This window comes from Neomonachus schauinslandi, chromosome 1, assembly GCF_002201575.2.
Source record: "Neomonachus schauinslandi chromosome 1, ASM220157v2, whole genome shotgun sequence".
Taxonomy (NCBI): Eukaryota; Metazoa; Chordata; class Mammalia; order Carnivora; family Phocidae; genus Neomonachus; species Neomonachus schauinslandi.
This window is the reverse complement of record NC_058403.1, coordinates 203,548,721-203,569,079: the sequence shown is the minus strand read 5'-3', so window position 1 is coordinate 203,569,079 and position 20,359 is coordinate 203,548,721. Positions and strand designations below refer to the sequence as shown.

General features: G+C 51.5%; 1 protein-coding gene across 2 annotated transcripts; it reads right to left on the bottom strand.

Annotated features, from left to right (window-relative positions):
* Positions 1-2,996: 2,996 nt before the first annotated feature.
* On the bottom strand, positions 2,997-20,350 carry AKAP8 (A-kinase anchoring protein 8). Of its 2 annotated transcripts, XM_021683292.1 has the most exons (14): positions 20,287-20,350; positions 17,805-17,843; positions 16,123-16,155; positions 15,364-15,640; positions 14,439-14,928; positions 13,810-13,939; positions 13,581-13,627; positions 12,465-12,498; positions 10,445-10,532; positions 8,375-8,516; positions 7,998-8,091; positions 7,418-7,548; positions 6,199-6,294; positions 2,997-3,833 (listed from the first exon to the last, which is right to left on the bottom strand). In XM_021683292.1, the coding sequence occupies exons 1-14, from the start codon at positions 20,303-20,305 to the stop codon at positions 3,378-3,380; spliced, it is 2,076 nt and encodes a 691-aa protein (XP_021538967.1). In that variant the 5' UTR covers positions 20,306-20,350; the 3' UTR covers positions 2,997-3,377. The 2 variants fall into 2 exon arrangements, with proteins under 2 accessions (XP_021538967.1, XP_021538968.1); XM_021683293.2 differs by lacking the exons at positions 12,465-12,498; positions 13,581-13,627 and having other exon boundaries at positions 20,287-20,346.
* Between the last annotated feature and the right edge of the window lie 9 nt (positions 20,351-20,359).

Sequence of the window (20,359 nt, the reverse complement as noted above, 5' to 3'; positions counted from 1 at the left end):
CGGCGGGGAGTCTGACCCTCCCCCCTCTCATGCTCTCCCTCTCTCTCTCAAATAAGTAAATAAAATCTTTAAAAAAAAAAAAAAGAAGAAGAAGAAGAATGTTCCTAGCAGCACTATTCACAATAGTCAAAACGTGGGAACTCAAATATCTCTTATTGGATGAACAGATGTGGTATATACACATGCAGTGGAGTAGTGTTCAGCCATAAAATAGAATGATGTATGGATTCAGGCTCCAGCATGGAGGAATCTCAAAAACATGCTTCGTTTTTTTATGATCCAAAATTTAATTGGAGAGGACTTGTAATACTGACTGTGCACTTTTTTTCTTGAGAGGGGGAGGGGCAGAGGGAGAGAGAGAGAATCCCAAGCAGGCTCCATGCCCAGTGAGGAGCCCAAGGCCAGGCTCAGTCTCACGACCCTGGGATCATGACCTGAGCGGAAATCAAGAGTCAGACACTTAAGTGACTAAGCCACCCAGGCGCCCCAGACTATGCACTCTTTTACTTTTAGTAATCTCTACATATAATGAATGTGGGGCTTGAACTTACAACCCTGAGATCAAGAGTCACCTGTTCTCCCAACTGAGCCAGCCAGGTGCCCCTGATGTACTCCTGAATGAGCACTTTGCTCATTACACTGTGGTGTTTACCCTTTAGCAACTGTATTAATTTCATAAAAACCCCAATGAAATCACACAGGCCCACAGTAGGATTACATGAAGCTGACATCAGGCTGCCATTCCTAAGATCTTTCTGCTTGGGAGTAGCGGGGATTGCCAAATTCTGTAAACCGTTTCATTTATTTTTCTGAAGATTTTTATTTATTTGAGAGAGTGCAAGCAGGAGGGGGGAGAAGGAAAAGCAGACTCGATGCAGGACCTGATCATGACCTGAGCTGAAGGCAGCTGCTTAACCAACTGAGCCACCCAGGTGCCCCTAAAACTTTTTTTTTTTTAAAGATTTTATTTATTTATTTGAGAGAGAGAATGAGAGAGAGAGAGAGCATGAGATGGGGGAGGGTCAGAGGGAGAAGCAGACTCCCTGCCGAGCAGGGAGCCCGATGCGGGACTCGATCCCGGGACTCCAGGATCATGACCTGAGCCGAAGGCAGTCGCTTAACCAACTGAGCCACCCAGGCGCCCCACTTTTTTTTTTTTTAAGATCTTTTAGTTATTTGAGAGAGAGCACAAGCAAGGAAAGTGGCAGAGGGAGAGGGAGCAGACTCCCCACTGAGCAGGGAGCCCCCTGGGATCATGACCTGAGCTGAAGGCAGACGCTTAACCCACTGAGCCACCCAGGCACCCCAACCCCCAAACCTTTTTTTTTTTTTTTAAAGATTTTATTTATTTGAGACAGAGAGAATGAGAGAGACAGACAGCACAGGAGAGGGGGGAGGGTCAGAGGGAGAAGCAGGCTCCCTGCCGAGCAGGGAGCCCGATGCGGGACTCGATCCTGGGACTCCAGGATCATGACCTGAGCCGAAGGCAGTCGCTTAACCAACTGAGCCACCCAGGTGCCCCCCCTCAAACCTTTTTAAATAAAGGTGCTCTATATAAAGTTCATGGCCATTGGTGTCTCACAGATCTGTGTATTGATTTGGGTTATCTTTGATAGATGACCCTAGAAGTTACTGAACCTTCCCCTCTGGTTTCTCCTCTGCAAGTGGGAAATGACAGAAGTGAGACAGCTTGCAGTTTATTCCTGTCCCCTCAGGAGACAGAAGGGCATCCCTTTGTGCAAGCCAAGGAGTTACGCCCATCTCGGGGAACGAGGGCCTGGTTTAAGCCAAGTTGAGAAGTAAAATGATTCGTGTCCTTTCACGTTGGGTGAGGGGGAAGAACCGCTGTGAAATTTAGATCAATTTAAGGATAGGCCTTGGATTACATTTACAAGAGAGACAAACCAGAGCAGTTTCATAGTTCTGTTATCCTTTTTGAGACTACAGATGTTCAATGCCACCAGCCTTTTTGCCTCAAGAGAAGAACCTTCAAAGGGCACGCACAACCGGTGACTAAGGCCCATCTATGTAACAGCAGTGACGACGGGCGCAAACAATTCAGAGACACCATTTTTTTGCTTACTGAGCAATTTATTGGTTTCTAATTCTTAATATTGACTTTTCATAAATACTCATCTCACATCTCTAATAAAGGTCCTTGAGAGCAGGGCCCATCTCTTACTTTTATCATGAATTAGCACCTGGTACACAGGAGATGCTCATCGAGTCTTTTACCATCTAGTAAATTCCCTCTGGCCAATGCTTCCCCCAGTGAGACGGTTCAAGGGTTTGCAGGGAAAACAGACCCAGCAGTATCATTTCAAGAGGGAAGTCATCTTCCACTTCTTTGGATTATATGGAAGTGTAACTGTTGCTTGCTACCCTTTAACACATGCTAGCTTTCCTTGCCCACAGATTTAGAAACCTCCAAAGGAATAGTATTCATCTGAAATGTGTTTATTTCACTATATTCATTTCTTACAGATAGCATCTATCTATAGCAATTTATATATCTTCCATTCATGGGAGTGACAGCAAGTTGTTTTTGTGTTGTTTTTTTTTAATATATTTAAGGAGTAGTAACTCAATTTAAAGGAAAAACAAAAACAAAAAACCCTCAAGTAACAGAGGTGGAACACAAATGAGGTTAAAAAAAAAAAAAAAGACCAACACAAAAAAACTTCAAACAAACTATAAAGGTGATTCACCAAAGACTAAAGATTGGGAAAATAATGCCCTAGGCAAAACGTCCTCATTCTTGAGGGGCCAGTGGGAGGGCGTCCAAGGGTGCAGGCCTATCAGATTCACAAGGCCTTGGAGCACAGTCCACAGATGCAACAGAACCAACGTCGCGTTCACAAGATTCTGCTACATCTTGTGAGGACCACACACCATACGCAGTGTGCTACCAAAGCAGGTCAAAAACCGAAAAACCGAAGCCAAAGCCAATTCTTAAAACTTAAGAAAAAACTTAAAAAAAAAAAAAAAATCCTGTATAAAGCAAGATATATCCCAATATTAAGCTGCTCTCAGAAAAAAAATAAAAATAAAAAGGGCATTCAGCCACCTGCTGTATTTAACAGGTGAAGTATCATCAAAATCTAATTAGCCAACTTTTATTATTTCATCTGCAGTGTAGAGACTTCACAGCCACTTGGGGCAATGTACAACTTCTGCAGCCTGCGAACCAAGGCAGAAAAAGCCATACAACTCTAGAAGACAAGCCCACGAGGTACACTTTGTTGAAGCAAATGGCTGGGTCTCTTCACTGAAGTTTCCAGCATGTTCCAGTAACACACACCCTAGTTCTGCTTACAAACAAAAGGAGAAAAAGAGCAATGCGTTATGAAACCCATCCCTTGCAACAGGAAGGAGGGTCATTCTGTGGGAAGGACCTCTTTGGGTTCTGCATCAGTCTGTTCTGCTTTGGCTTCGGTGACAGCCGGGGCCGCGACCCTCACAGTGCCTTCTGCCTCTGCTGCGGCCACTTGCACTTCCCGTCCGGCCTCCGCGGCTTCCCCTCCGGCCTCCGCTTCAGTGCTGCCCTTCTCGGAGGCCCCGCCACCCGGTGTCTCCACTTCCAGCGGCTGTTCAGAGTGGGGACCGTGAGGGGCCTGGGCCGCGTCCACAGGGCCTTCCCCTTCGGCCAGCGTGTCACTGCCTTCCGGAGCCGGCGCTCCTTCCCCATCTACCGCTCTCACTGCTGCTGTAATGACCTCGGCCAACACCTCCGCGGCCACCTCCTCGGGTGTCTCCTCCTTCTCCTCGCCTCCTAAATTGTCATCCCCTTCGATTTCTGGATCGACAGCCTCACTGGTGAAAGGGTCTTCACCCTGGCCAAGAAGAGCAACATGTCAGTGCAAAGGGGAGACTGAAGGGGGCCCAGGTTGCCGGGAATCCGTGTTTTTAGGCTGAAGAGCCAACGAGAGAAACACGTCCCACTACAGGTGAGTGCTTCCCATGGGCGCTCAGCGCCTTCAAATTCAGAAAAGGTTCTCAGAAAAGCCTCACCACAACCGTTTTCGCACCTTTTGCCTTTCAGCTTTTATTTTCTTACTTAGTTAGCTAGGACCTAGAGCAGAATGGGAAAGCGGAATCAGGGGCTATTCTTTTTTTTTTTTTTTTAAAGATTTTATTTATTTATTTGACAGAGAGAGACACAGTGAGAGCAGGATCACAAGCAGGGGGAGAGGGAGAGGGAGAAGCAGGCTTCCCGCGGAGCAGGGAAGCCCCAATGCGGGGCTCGATCCCAGGACCCTGGGATCATGACCTGAGCCGAAGGCAGACGCCCAACGACTGAGCCACCCAGGCGCCCCTCTTGTTTTTGTTTTTTTTTTTTTTAAGATTTTATTTATTTATTTGAGAGAGAGAGTGAGAGAGAGAAAGAGCACAAGAGGGGGGAGCGGGAGAGGGAAAAGCAGACTCCCCGCTGAGCAGGGAGCCCGATGCGGGACTCGATCCTGGGACTCCAGGATCATGACCTGAGCTGAAGGCAGTCGCTTAACCAACTGAGCCACCCAGGCACCCCCCTCTTGTTTTTAATACTAGTAATTTTGATATTCGCAATGGGTTTTTGAAAGATGTACTTCTCCCCCCTCATTCAAAGGCTTTTATTTTTGAATGAAGTATTTACAAATATTTATTATTTATTTTAAAGATTTTTAGTTATTTATTTGAGAAAGAGAGAGAAGGATGCCTGGGTGGCTTAGTCGATTAAGAGTCTGCCTTCGGCTCAGGTCATGATCCCTGCTCAGTGGGGAGCCTGGTTCTCCCTCTGCTGCAGCTCCCCCTGCTTGTGCTCTCTCGCTCTTTCTGACAAATAAATAATATAATCTTAAAAAAGAGAGAGAGCAAGAGAGCGAGCATGGAGGGGAGAGGCAGAGGGAGAAGCAGACTCCCGGCCAAACAAGGAGCCCGATGTGGGACTCAATCTCAGGACCCTGGGATCATGACCTGAGCCGAAGGCAGACGCTTAAGGGACTGAGCCACCCAGCCACCCTGATTTACAAATATTTAATACAACTGCCCCCGTTTTGCACTTTTTATTCAAGCATATAATAGTGAAGAAAAGTTCAAAAAGACCTAGGATTTCTTAACCCAATTGAAACAAAAAAGCCTCGTAACAGGAAGTTAAGACTATTTTAAATTTTAGTTTCATTTAAGCACAGCCCTGGTTATAAGGGTGTCCCATTTTGCAGATAAGGAAAGGAGACTCAGCAAGTTGCCCAAGGCCACACAACTGTTGAACACCAGTCAGGAGGAATCCAAGTCTGACTCTCAGAAGCCAAACTTAGGCTAAAAACGGTCTCTAGTTTAGAAAATGTAAACATTATCATCGGCAGATTAAGAAATAGGTTTTAAAATACAGTATTTAGGGGGCACTTGGCTGGCTCAGTCAGGGGAGTGCACGACTCTTGATCTCAGGGTCATGAGTTCGAGCCCCACATTAGGTGTAGAGATTACTTAAGAAAAAAAAATATCTTTAAAATAAAAAAAATGAAAACAAAACACTGACCAGTCACAGTTCTTAAATTGGTTATTCAGAGTCTATGCCTTTAACTGGCTGGCAGCAAGTGTCAAGTACTGAAGGGTTTAGTAACTGAGAGGTGGGCAAACGGGTCCTCGTAGTAGGGCCCTGCTGGCGCTTAACTACACACTCCCCACATGGAAGTCTGGGGCTGAGCGTTTAGCACGTGGGGCTTCCCCAGGAGGACCCAGGGGCTCTCCCAGCTGGACTTCTCTCCAGGGTGCCCTCTTTGGGACTCTCTATTACTCTGCTCCCATCACTAAGGCTCAGTAGCTACCGTACCGCCGGCTCTTCCTCCCCCTCACGTTCTTGGCTCATGGCTCCTGGTCTCTGCCAGCAAAACCTCTTTTTGGCTTCTTTCCTGGACAACCATTATCTAACCTGGATCTCCCTGTAAGCACCTCAGCATCACTTGCTCAGTATTTTGTGGGTATTCGAGGTTTCTCATGGTGAGCTTGCACCAGCAACAGACCAATCAAGCAGGACCACGTCCCAGAGCCCGGGCGAGCAGGGAGGTGCAGAAAACCCACCCTGATACATTCCTGCACCCCGTCCATTCTTCTTAAGACTCAGAAATGCTAAATACTGCACTCTGCATGCAACTCCACACTCGCAGAGTTCATCCTGCATTCCAGAACCTTTTCCCGTCTGCTGCACTCCTAAGCACAAACCTTGAGGTATTTTTCCAGCATCTTCACTATGTGTCTGTTGTTCAAAACACTCTTAGCCACATGGAGACTGGTCTTCTTGAACTGTTCAGCAGCCAACTGCAAAGGGAACCAAAGGGACTTTTACACATGGGATGCACAGAGGAGCAAGAACACCAACTAGCCAGGCTCCACTGAGTTGCCCTGGGATCAGCCCAAGACAGAACAAGGACTACCATCTCTCTCCACTGTGGCAAATCCCGAGATGCCAGACTCCAATAAGGAGAGAAAGAAGGCCCTGGAGGGATACCGGAACTGAGACCGTGAGGCAGTGCAGGGAAGTCTGATAAAAGATAAAAAGCACAGGCATGCCATGGACGTCCGGGTCCCGTGTGCATGAGCAAGGATAGAACAAGAACACTTACAGACGACGGGTGCTATGTGGGCTGGGTATGGCAGAAGGGCAAGTTTTTTCTTTTCAGTTTTGGAGTTATAATGACCTTACAAGTAAATTCAGCAGCAGAAGTAGGAATGCTGCAACCATTTGGCTCTTTTAGAGCTTGACCCATTCAAACGGTAATCCCTTGTCGGTATAGTGCTCTTCGGATGATCTTTCATAAGCTAGCAGGTGCGCGGGCAGGACTAAGGATAGGTGCTGAATCAGGGCTCAGCAAGCTAGAGCCTATGGGCCAAATGCGGCCACGCGCATGCTTTCTATCTGGACTCTGCTGCCTCTGCCCACCAGCAGCGGACCTGAGGTGGTAGAGACCCCGTGGCCTGCAAAGCCAAAAATGTTTGTGATTTGACCCTTTATAAAAGAAAAAAAAATCTGCCCATACCCTGAGCTACACACCTAGCCTCGGGTCCCATCAGCTAATTAGGACCAAATCAGTTAACTCTGGGTCCTCTAGGCCACTGTGTTCTGAATGGCCCTCAGCCTCCGCTCCCAGAAAATCCAGTTTGTCAGCAACTGGGAAACTTACCTGTGTGGTTTACCAAGGAACATTCTCAACCAGGAGAATTTCAGCTACTCTATTTAAGTCAACCCTAAGCAACACATTTTTTCACATTTTAGTAGAAACTGGGATCCCTTTTACAACCCACTGATGAAATCACAGACTCGGTGGACTCTGTCAAGAGCTTCTAAAGATGCTAGCATTCCCCACAAGACACAGAAGGCTCTAGGCCCCACTGCTGGCCGCCTGCAGGTGCTCGCCCGGCCCGGCCCAAGGAGGGGACTCACCCTGCGGTTGTGATTGTGGTCCACCGAGTGCAGGTGCCGCTGGAGGAGCTGATGCTGTGCGGGGATCAGCATGTCACAAGCCAGGCAGTGAGCGGCCTCTATCTTCTTGAAAAAGTGCTCCTGGCCAATCCCTGTAGACACAACCCAAGTCTGGTGCGATCTGGGGCAGCAGGCAAGGGATGCTCTCCTCCTGCCCCCCAACAGGGCCCCAATTTTCTGCCGGTAGTCCCGCAGAACCAGGTTAAGACCGAATCTGTGGGGGCCATCACCTGCCCTCCAGCAGGAGCGTGCAGACAGAAGCACCTCTACACCTAGGCATCTGACTCTTTTTTCATCCTTCTGGTCATTTTTCTTCACACAAGGGAGGAAAAAACACCAGAAAGCTTCATGTCAGTCCAATATGCTGCCAGCAGAGCTGTGACATTCATTAGGCCACGCTCACGGGCTTCTTTCCATGGCCAGGCAGCCTGCCTGAGGATCTTCCTGTCCCATTCTCAGCAGCCCTGTGCCGGGCTGGCTTTGCACTCAGCCGCACGCCTTGGCAGCATGTGGAATAGTGTGCCCCAAGATCACAACTCACCTTTGAAAGGATCTGGCTTGGGTTTCGTGCTTTCCTTCTCCATCAACTCCTGACGCCGCTTCTCAATTTTCTTGTTCCTGTTTACGATGTACTCCTAGAGGAGATGGCACCGAATGAAATGAGGACAGCGTGGTGCGTGGGCCTACCTTTCAGCTGCCCCAAGGAAGGGAAAACGGCTCTCAGAGCAGCTCTGTGGGCGGAACTCATGGGGACTGCAATGGCTGGAGCGCTAGGCTCTCCCTCTGACCTGGGACTTGTTCGCTGTTATTCTGCAAAGTCCAGGCCTCTTATTTCCCTTCCCTTTCCCTTCTCTGTGAGGGATCCAATTCCTGCACGACCATCAGGAAACACTGTGATTGAGGACGAGGGTGCTTTACCTGGAGGAACTCCACCGTCTTGTCAGGGAGTTTGGTACTGATAAACCTCAGCGTCTCTTTGTGAAATTTGCTTTGTAGATGCTTCTGGATTTCTTCATCTTCAAAGCTACGAAACTTGCACACAGAACAGGCGAACTGAATCCTGGAAAAGGAAGACGGAAAGAATGACGACATAGGAATAACCAGCTCATCTCTGGTTGGAACAGAAATGGAAACAGGAAGCAATTTCTGTACCAAGACTTCTGACTTTGAGTGGGGCATCAGAGTAGCAGATGCCCCAGGTCCCCCCATCTGAGAATGGGGATGCAATCTTGAAAGTGTTTTAGGAAAACGATTCATGCACCACACCAGTCTTTTTGGCCCAAAGGCCCACAAGAGAACACCCTAAGGTGGAGACTTTCCAAACTGTGGACTCCCTAAAGGCCCCCAGACCACTGCTCTGGGGGGCGTAGTACCTAACTCTGTAACTTCTTTCTGTAGCCACCAAGATAACACATGGGAGCCTCATTTTAATGTGAGGGAGAATTTCCTGAAGACCTTCCACCATCTAAAACTCACAAAAGCCAAGATCAATTTTCACACGGGACTCAACATTAAGACCCGTCATATCAAATTCTATGGCTAAAAACTGACGTCTTTGTTGCGTACTTTCAAAACCTCATAAATGCAATCATGCTGTAAGGCAAGGGGAGAGCAGCCCGCAGAGCCTTATGCCTCCAGAGTGGGGCGCTGCTTCCCTCGGCTCTGCCCAGGAAGCTTTGGTGTATCTGGGCTAACGACATGGGTCCCGTGACACTCAGGATTCCTCATCTACCAACTCAGACTTCTGCCGGCTCTCAATGCCTGGCTTCTGACCTCTGGACAAGGCACCACAAAACACCTGCTTTTGCATATACCCTCGACAAAGGAGTGAAAAGAAAAGCTCTGGGGCCCTATATGTATGAATGGGTATCAGGAAGCTACCAAAGAAATGCGGGGTTCGTGCTTCCTGCTGCATCTTTACCTCCCCTGTGACAGTCTCTCCAAGTCTCTCTGAGGGCCCTCTGTCCCTAGGGTGGAGTCTAAAGACTCCTTCCGGAAAAAAGTCATCTCAGTTCTCCTGGGGCATGAAAATAATCTGATCTAGCCATCATGTATTCATCTGTTTGAAAACAAGCGTTTTGATGAATTTCTGTTTAGCACTTGGAAGCTCCTACCTTCTAATTCCTGACTTTCTTGCTAACATTTCTTTTTTTTTTTTTTTTTAAGATTTTTACTTATTTGACAGAGAGAACGAGAGAAGAAGCAGTAGAAGGAGAGGGAGAAGGAGGCTCTGCGCCGAGCAGGGAGCCTGATGCGGGGCTCAGATCCCAGGACCCTGGGATCATGACCTGAGCCAAAGGCAGACGCCCAACCATCTGAGCCACCCAGGCACCTCAGTTTCTTTTGCATTTCTTTGCGCAGAAAAAGCACCACCCCATTTGAGCCTTAAGGGCAAGGACTCCCCCTTAAGTCAGGAGAGCGTGTGTGTGGAGAAAAACCACATGTGGTCAAGGCCTAAGCAACCAAGGGCTCCTGTGGCCACCAGTGGTTTACATTTCTAGTCAGCAGTCACCTGATCACTGGAAAGACAAGAGAGGCACATGGTGTGGTCACACCAAAATCCTTTGCGCTTTTGCAATTCTTTTTCTATCTAGAGACAAAATCTGTAAGGTAACATCCATGCATATATAATTGCCATGTTGAACTCTAGAGGTGGTCTGGGTTTGGGTAAGGCACCCAAAGCACCTTCTTAGCAGCTTTGCTGAATGAAGTTCACTTGTCTGGGGTGACAGATCCAAGCCAGGGACAAGGAAACTCCCCACAGGGGAGGAGAGCAAGAGAGCCCCCTGCTGGACACATGTGGGCCACGGAGACCCCCTGGCAAGAACAGATGCCATCTGTGTTTCCCAGGTTTTGTCTCCTCACGACCTGACTCGATTTCCTGACAGACTCCAGAGGCAGATCAAACCAGGCTGCTCCTGCATTGTGGAGTGAAAACGGATGAGCTCTGGAGAACCCTGACACTTCCCACCTTGCCTGCCTCCTCACCTGTCAGCTGCTCGGTCTCGCATCCGGTCTCTCCTCCTTTGCTTTTCTCTTCTCTTCTTTACTTCATCATCCTCATCGTCCTTCTCCCCTGCAACAGAGAAATTCCTTCGAGATGCCCTGAGGAGCCCGCAGAGGAGCTGAGCACCAGGGCCTTGATGGGGGGGGGCCACAGCTCGGCCACCACACCCCGTACCTGCCGCTGCCTCTGCACGGCAGGGTCAGGACACCCTGAGGCACCAACAGTCTGTCAAAGGCTCCCAACAGGGATGGGCCTTTGATGAGAACCCGTGGGAGTTGCCAGGGAGTCACCTTACTTCCCCCCCATGGCCTGCTAAGGCTGGGATGGGCCAGGGACCCAGCCCACCCATCCCGCTCACACCATGGCCCACCTGCTCTCTGTCCTTTCCTATCCTGCTTGTCCAATCCAGTGCCCTATCATTGGGTCTTCTCCCAAAGTCACTTAAGGAGAGAGAAGCAGTTCTTCCCAGATAAAGAGGCAGCAGCTGGAAGGCCTCAGAAAATAAAGCAAGCCACTCTACCGCCCTCCGTCCCACCTCCAGCTGGACCATGACGACTGTCCCGTCAGCCTCCTCTGAACTAGGGCCTCAGCAGGTCTGACAGTCCTTGCTGGCCCAAACTCTATCTTCCACTCACAAAAACCGTCCATCTAGGGTCTTCCCAGGGCTACGAGGGAAGCAGTCCTAGAAACAAAAGTGGGAAGAGACCAACTGGTCCTCCGTCGCCCCCTGGGGCCAGCGCAGGAGCTCCTCCGAGAGCCGTGCAGCCCAGCGTCCCAGCGTGAGGCCAGACACTGAGGAAAGGTTGGATAAGCATCTGAACTGTAACCCCTACCCCTGATGCCAGTCACGAGACTGTCCCACGAAGATGGCGACCGGCGTGCGCTGCTCAGAAGCCTCTCAAAAGGGCGTGTGGGGTTTTTGGCAAGAGGTCACTGCCTGAAACTATTACTGCTGTTTAATAGCAAAGTCATCCCGGGTAGGCAGCAGGACCTGTGCGCAATAAACATGTCACCTTTGCTTTAGCATTTGCCCTGCTGCACGAGCTGCTAAATGCTCTGTGTGGTCCCAAGCTACAGGCATAACTGCTTCAGTATCGAGGTGGGAGGACCTCGGCGGGTGGCTGAACACACGGGAGAAGGAGCATCTAAGCCAGGGGCCTGCAGATTTACGGGGGCAGAGCCACAAAGGAGTCGGCCTGTGATTCCTGGGGAGACCACCTATGGGACAGACCCATGGGAACAGGAAAAGAAACAAATGGTTTTTGGGTGAGCTTAAGGCCACGCTGTCTCATGCTACTTCTCCATGGCCCCTCGAAAAGGTTTAACTTTGCTCTGCTCTTGCTGCTTACTTTGGACTCTTAGGTCCCCTGGAAGGGCACTGGTGAGCCCTGCTGAGCAAGGACAGTCTCTGGAGGATCCCGGGCTTGGGTGTACCTGACAGGTCTCCCCTCCCCCCACCCCCAACTCCCAACCGGGGCAGGTGTCTGAACTCCGTCCCACACGGCAGGGAGCACTGCCGCTGCCGGCATTCCCACCACAGAGGCTGAGGGCACAAGCCTGGGCTGGTAACCGGGGAAACTGCAAAAAGAAAGAAGCCCAGGAGCAGACAGTACAGGGACCTGCACTGGCCAGTAGGTAACAGAGAAGACGGGCTGAAGGGTGCCTTTTCTTTTCTTTCTTGCATTTCTGAGACTCTCCCTTCCCTATCACTGCAAGCTCTTGCAGACACTCAGAAATGAGGTGTTTCCGCCCCCCGCCCCCCCCCCCCAGCCTGCCATCAAGTAAGGCAAACAGACCTGTTTCCAGCAAGTGCCGGTCTAAGCATTGGAGTAAAGCCTCAAGGCGAGCACCATGGCCAAGGCCCACCCAGTGGCCATGGCCCCTCTTCTGCCCTGAGCTATCAGTCCCCTCCATCCAGGCCCCAGGCTTGCTCACAAGGCCAGCCAGGCTGGGAGCTGAGCAGACACAGGAAAGCTCAAAGGGACACCAAACAATGCCTACCTCTCTGCCTCCCGGGGTCGAAGAACTCATCCTCCTGAAAAAGGGAACACACAAAGTCGGGACTATGAGGTGGAGTTTCCAGAACTCTCCACAAAGGACCCAGCACCCTGCCACCACCTGGTCACAATGTGTCAGGACAAGTCCCAGGACAGTGGGAAAAGCTGAGTGTGTCCTGTCACTGCTCCTGGTTACCTTCTGAGATTCTGTAATGACCGACGTGCTTTTTAATTAAAGTCACTGGCCCTTTCCCAGTTCTTTCTACAGCTAAAAAATTGCCCTTGGCAAATGTGCACCTGCACAGTTCTGCAGGTGGGAGTGCCAACAGCCCATCCATCAGCTCTATGTCAAGAAACCCCGACCGGTAGGATGCGAAAAGGGGCTTTACCACATTCCCCAGCCATCTGTACATATTTACCAAAGGCTGTAACAAAACAGGTGTAGATTAAAAAATGCATCTAACTGAAAATCAGAACACAGTCCATTTCTTAGGCATTGAGCTCAAGATTAAATAAGTCACCAGCAGAGACACAGAAGATACCCAGACTCAAAATCTAAGCAAATCAAATAGGGAGCGAGTGAGACCCTCCCCCTCCCCCACCTGACTATCAGAAGCACTTGGTCGAAGCCTTCATACCCAGGTCTCCAGGCTCTACCCCAGACATGGATCAGAATGTGCAGGGGCGGCAAAGGCTCACCACCTAGTGCTCGTGCATGGTCATGGCTCAGAGCTGGCCTTTAACACCCGTCTCCCATGGCTGGCCCTAAGGGCTGAGTGACGAGGAGCACCAGAGCACCAGCACAGAGCCGGCAGGACCGGAATCCTCAGTGCGTATTCGAAAGCCCCCGCCCACACAGCCCACTGCACTTGCCACGCGTGTGGCTATGCATGTCACTGAGGACTCAGGAATGGCTGGGGCTATTTTCAAGAAGAGAAGGATTATCATGAGTGCAAAACTCTTAGAAAACTAGCTATAAGGCAGGCTACTAAATCCACTCGCAAAGCAGTTAAGTCTACCACAGAAGCTGCTCCTGCCTCTTTGGGAGAAAGAGGCTAAAGTAAAGAAGAAATCCCACACCAGAGAAACAAAGAAGGGTGACCAGTGAAGACAGACTTACACCCCTGAACTCTTCATCCCCTGACCGGAAGTCAGCAGCTCCATCATCTACCAGACACAAAGAAGAGGGAAAGTCAGCCCCTTGGGACTTGGCCCACTCTGTTTCACCCTCCCAGGCTCACTGTCCAGAGTGACCGCGCTTGTCCTGACTGCAGTGGGGGCCGAGGGAGCATAGGCAGGCAGAGCACCAAGCAGGAAACAGATTCATCTTACACCCACCCAGGGCCTACCGTTTTCAGAAAAATCTCCTTCGCTGTCAGCCCTGGCCAGTTTGGCATCCGGCTCATCGTAGATCTGCAACTGCTTCCGTTTCCTGCCCATGCTGTCCGGGCCACAGCGGTCAAACCCTCTCCGCCTGGGCTACGGACACAAGCACATCTGATGTACTGCTTACCCGGACCATTTAGACAGCCCAGAGAAACAAGAAGAGCGGAGAGGTTGCAAGATCAGAGAACAGAGGCAGAAAAGATCTTTTCAGAAAATAAAGGGAGATGACATAGTTGAACCCTGCCCGCTCCCCCAGTTTCATGCCGAGCAGAAGTCAGACACAAGAGGCCACATGTTATACGATTACATTCGTATGAAAGGTCTGGGAGAGGCAACTCTACAAAGACAGAAAGCAGATTAGCACTTGCCAAGGCTGGAGGCGAGGATGGGGAGTGACTGCTAATGGCAGAGGTTTGTGTCTTTTCCAGTTGGTGGAAATGTTGTAAAATTAGATGGTGGTGAAGGCTGCACAATTCTGTACATTTTTTCTAAAATTCGATTGTGCACTTAAAAATGAGCAAATCTTACAGAATACAAATTTGCCTCTATTCAGCTGTTTGAAAAGGCAGATTAGAACTTCCCGAAGGCTTACCCGATCCCTTATCCGGGTCTGTGACCGGCCACATCCATAGGGCACCGAGTTGTCATAACCGCCAGCCCCCTGCATGCCCATCACACCGAAGTCAGGGGCCATGGACTGGGAGAACAGGGAAGGAGGTGGCCGGCTGGGGGAGGGGCCTCCCAGGCCCCGCCCACCCACATAGTTCAGCTCAGTCCAGGGAGCAGACAGGGGCTCGGAGGAGGCTGCAGGTGGCGTGTAAGGGTCGCTGCGCATGAAGGTGCTGGGAGTGCTCCGGTCCTGGAAGCGGCCCTGGCCCTGGCCCCGGCCCCGCATGAAGCCATCAAGGGAGCCCCGCTCACGGGCTGGGTCCCGGCAGTCGCTATACTGACTGCTAAAGCCACCATTTCGGTCAGGCCCCAGATCAAAGTCATAATCGTAGCTATAGCTGGGGCGATAGGAATGGTGCTCGGGGAGGCAAGACCTGGAGTCATAGGACTCGAACGACTGGAAGCGGAAGGAGCTGCAAAGGAAGCATAACCGTCACTACAATCCAGGTAGAAGCCAAGTGTCCTGCAAAGCTGGGTTCCCTACGTTCAGAACAGCACACCACCACATAGCCCTCCTCAATGCTTGGAAGGCACAACAGACAAACCCCCCTGAATGCTGCTGAATGAGGTACATGGAGCCTTGGCCACAAGAACGAGAGGGTCTACAGGCACCTGATGCAGAAATGAGAAGTCTAGCGCTAGCACAGTTTAGCTAAGCCCCACCACCCCGGACACCAACTAGTCCCATTACAATGCCTCTGCCCCAGTAACTGCCCAACTCATCTACTCCACACTCAAGAGGGAGCTGGGGAAAAGCCCTCCCTGGAAGAGGGGCTGCCCACTGCCAACTGCACAAAGCCGGGGCGTTGGGGGGGGATCCCCAGGGAAGGGTTCAGGTCCATAATCACCTCTCCCGGTCCTGCATGCCCTCCCCACTGCCGCTGCTCCCGCCCCTGCCTCCTTCCTTGGACATCATGTCCAAACGCTGGTTGATCTTGGCAATGAGGGAGTCGGAATTGCTGGTGCACGGCTCTGGGCCATAAGAAGCCATGTGCACAGCAGGGCCCCCAGCTCCCAGGCCATCGCTGGCCTTGGTGGCCTCCCACGAGGCTGGGCCATAGCTGTAGGTCGCTCCTGTGGTGACGCTGGTGTTCTGGGTGCCATAATAATTGTAGTTTTCATAACCTGCCGTAGGGAGGAAGAGCCAAATCAGATCTCAGTAGCCACAAGGTCAGTCTATGGCAGCCACGTCTGGGGAGAAGCACCCACTACCCATACAGAAGGAAGAGTGTCAAGGAATCCAGTGTCGCTGGCATCACCCCACATCGTGCACATCACCTGCCAAAAGGCAGCAAGAGAAGGGCAGGTGCGCAGCCTCAGCTGTGAGCCGCGGGCTTTCCGTGCCAGGTCCAAAGTCTTGTTCCCACCCAAAGCCAGAGGAGGCTGAGAGCCCACGAGTGGCAGTGGGGGCTGCCGATCCAAGAACACAGCCACAACCCCCAGCCTCCAGCAAGTCCTCCTTGAGAATGCCCGGACCTCCAAGCCTTCAGGAGAGCTAGGGGCACAGCTAGAATGGGAGATGGGTATGGGAAGTCCCTGCATCCCAGCCCCTCTGGGTGGCTGATCGGAGGAACGTCTTGCCCACCCACAGACACCCAGAGGCCTACCTTGCCAGCTGGCCACACCGGTTCCGTAGGCACCTTAGAGGGAACAAAAACACACAAGAGCTTTGTATACAGAGTGAAGGTACCTGAGATAGCCCCTGCCAATTGTCACCTCCACTATCTGCAGGGCCAGGACCGCGGGCGGCTGTGGCACTGCTGGGGGAGGCACCCCTGGTTGTCCATTAAGGCCAGGAATGGCTGGGCCCACTAGCTGTAAAACTCATTTCCTACGGTGTACTCAGCTAAGCATGACCAAGATTCTCTCATAGACAAGCCTCATCTCCCCAGCAGGACAAGCAGAAAGGACGCTGCAGTGTCCCCAGGAAGTGTCCAGTGTGGGCCACCAGCCAAGAGGCCAGATCCCCTGGCAGAGCCCTTCAAAGTGCCAGTCCTCGCCAGTAGCCAGAGCTCAGGCACCACTAACACAGACAATACATCAGTGGAAAATCATGTCCCCAACTCAACTGAACAAGGGGACATTATGTACCCTAGTGACATGGAAGGCCTCCTCCTGGCAAACTTGGTGATGGGTGAAAAAGTGACCCCACCACCCGCAGCGGTGCTAAGGGTAAGTTCCAGGCTCAGCAAACAAAGAGAGCCCTCATCCCATCCCCTGGAACAAACGCTGGCAAAAAGCAGAAAACCTCACCACCAGGGAGGACATTCTGGTCCTTCAAACATACAGAGCATCATGATCTAGATTCCAGAGCAGGGGCAGCAATCAGGCCCCCATGCCAAATCTAGCCCATTGCCTGTTTTTGTACGGCCAACAAGCTAAAAATGGGTTTTACTTTTTTTTTTTTTTTTTTTAATTTATTTATTTGAGAGAGAGAGAATGAGAGACAGAGAGCACGAGAGGGAAGAGGGCAGAGGGAGAAGCAGACCCCCCGCCGAGCAGGGAGCCTGATGCGGGACTCGATCCCGGGACTCCAGGATCATGGCCTGAGCCGAAGGCAGTCGCTTAACCAACTGAGCCACCCAGGCGCCCCAAAATGGGTTTTACTTTTTTAAATGGTTGGGAGATTAAAAAAAAAAAAAGAATATTTCATGACATGAAATGCATTCTTTGCGTCGTCCTTTATATACTTGTCAAAACTCACAAAACTGCGCAACCAATGACTATTAACTGTGAATCATAACTAACAACAGAGTATCAACACTGACTTGTTACTGACAATAAATGTATCCCACTAACGGAGAATATTAATAATAAGGGAAACTCCTGGGGTGAAAAGTAGAGGGGGGCATATGGAATCCTGTACTATCTGCTCAATCCCACAAGTCTAAAACTATTAAAAAATAAAGTCTATCAATCATAAAAATCTTCCATTAAACCCTCGGCTATTTACTTAGAATAACCCAAATTCCTCAAATAAAGACTATCACATATGAAAATTATATGGTATACAAATTTCAGTGCCCTCAAGTAAATATCACCGGCACACAACCACATCTATTTCTTTATAAACATCTGTGACTTTTGCATTGCAGAGACTGTGTAGCTCCCAAAGCCAAAAAAATTTTACTATGTAGCCCTTTACAGAAAAGGTCTCCGGATCCCCCGGCTAGTCCCAGTCCTCTTGTCAGCCTCTCCAGGTCACAGTTCACCATCCCTAGGTTTGTCATGGTAGTACCTCAGATCACACCTCTGGGGGTGGAATCCGTGCCTCCCCACACGGTCTCACCTTGGGTGTTGGTGGGTCCAGCACTCCATGCCCCATAGCCTGTGAAGAGAAGAACTGTGAGTTAGGATCCTATTTGCCACACTAGACAACAGGTGCTTCTGAGATGTTCCGAGGAGTCAAAAGTGAGCCCCTTGAAGGAGAGTTCATGCCAGTCTCACAAGGCAGCAGAACGACAATGTCCCTCTAAAAGTCCTTCACAGTTGGTTGACTGCATTACTATACTCCATCTGCCTGAGGTCCAAGCAGAAAAGAGCTGGGGGGACTTGGCTTTGAGGGACCTTGACCTAAAGTCTCAACCCACAACTCAGGAGAACACAGGACAAACCTACAGCTGGTCCAGTAGTAGGACACAGTTGTGTCCGCACCCCTGGGCAGTTTGGCTCACCAAGCAGCCTTAAGTCCCCCATAACCGAAAAACAAAGTTCAGAATTTTTGAGACAACAGTGTCTTTGTAAGCCTCATTTCTTTGTGTTTTGGACCCTCCAAAGCTCCCCCGGGTCTTCAAGTCCCAGGGCTTCAGCCTTCTCTCGTGGTGGCTTCCCTTGCCCCTGCGGACTCCCATGACAGCATGTCTGGGCCCTCTTCATCTCTGTGTCCCTGGAACCTCAAAACAGAGCTGGGCACAGGCAGCTATCCACACCTGTCAACAATCCCCAACATTACAGAAATAGGAATACACCCTGTCTCTCTTACCAGAACCCAAGCCACTAGCTAAATGTCCAGGGTGTGCGAACACACAACAGGCACTGAGCACACGTTAGTGTCCCTGAATGCCATTTACAGATGAGAGAGCTAATGCTTAAAGGTTAGGGGACTTGATCCAAAGACACGCTGCTGCTGTTTGCCCTCTGCAGGCCAGTCTCCCCATGCCACACAGCCTACTACGTGTGTGAGATAGAAAGACGGAGCAGTGATTCTATCAGCAAATGACCAACTACAGGGCACTAATCTAAGTAGCATATGTTAATCACATAACCTCACAATGCCCCTTTAGATGGGTAATATTTACCCTGTTGTACCCAGAGGCTCAAGTAGCTAGTTGCCACTTGCCCATGATCATGAAGCTGGAGAATGGAACTGGAACGTGAACTCAGATCTAGGTGCCTCCTACAGCCAGAGAACTGTCAAGGCTCAGTAAGTCCTGAGAAATAACCCTAGGTGGCAAAGCTACAGAAGGATTCAGGGAGGCCCAACCATCTAAACTGAGCCTGAAGGGTTTTGGCAAACAGGAAGGGAGGGGAATAAAACCTCTTCATGCTCAGGGTGTGCGTGGGGCAGGATTACTGTCTGAAAGATCTGGTGGGAAGTTGGCAAAGAATTGTGAGACCCGGTCAGACTGCAGAAAAGACCGGAAAAGGCAGGGTGCGGTACGCCAGGACCCTGGAGACACCCAAGCACACTGTGCACCTCAGGACCTCTCGCAATTCCTGGGGCTGGATCCTAATACGGCCACCTTTCAAGATCTGTGCCCTCTCCAGCTGTTACAGCCAAGATCAGACTGCTTGCTTCCCCAACCTCATATACTTGGATAAGGACTGCACCTGGTCAAGCCCTACCCCACGTATTCCAAAGTTCGACTGCTCCCTGCGGGCAAACCTGGCTTCCAGCACAGAGTGAAAGCCTCCTAGGAATCTCTGATTCTGGATTCTGAGCCCGGGTCGCTCGAGAAGATCCGTCCTGCCGCAGGCCCCCGAGGCCCAAGGGGCACATTCCCTTTTTCACAGCCCTAAGACCCCTCCACGCCCCCTCCCCCCCCGCCCCGCGCACATCAGGTTTCCAACTTTGCGCAGAAAAATACCCAACACCTGACCCCCGAAGTCTTGTCCCTAGGCCATCACCAGTCATGCACAGGGCAGGAGCCCGCCGAGACTGACCCCTGCAGAGGCCGCGCTCAACACCGCTGCGCTGCATGGCAGGGCTGGAGATGAGAGGTCCGACCCCGCGCGGCCTGGACGGCTTCCGGGACCCGCGCGACGGACCACGTGCACCGCGCGCAGGCCCCCGCCAAGCCCCACAGCCCGGAGACAGGCAGCCGAACTCCCTCGGCCTCCAACCGCGGACCCCGGGCCCCACGAGCTCTCACTGTGGCTCCGCCCCCGGGCGCCGCCATTTTGTGGTCTTCTGAAGGGGAACGCGGGCCTCCGAGCGGCGGGGTCGACTGGCCCAGCCTCGCCGGGGCTGAGGGGCAGAAACGGCCAGGACAGCCCAAGGCGCCCCCCGAAGCCCGCCGCAGCGTCTGCCCGCCAAACCCCGCCCGCCTCCTCAAGCCTCGCCGACCAATCCGCATGCAGCGCCCCGGGAGCGACGGCTCCGAGGTCCAATGAGCAGCGCGCGCGCGCGCCCAGGCCTCCTCTCCGCTGGGTCGGGTTGGAGTAACCGCGCTCTGGCGTAGGCCCGGGCCCGCGGCCCTCTACGCAGCAGGGGCTGCGTTGTCCAGGCAGTGCCCCTCCGCCCCACCCCGCATTGAACCACCCAGACGAACCTCCGTAGCCCTGCTCCATGTCTTCAGCTCGGCCCGCCAGCAGCCCCTTTTTCTAGGCTGCCACAGAACGCAT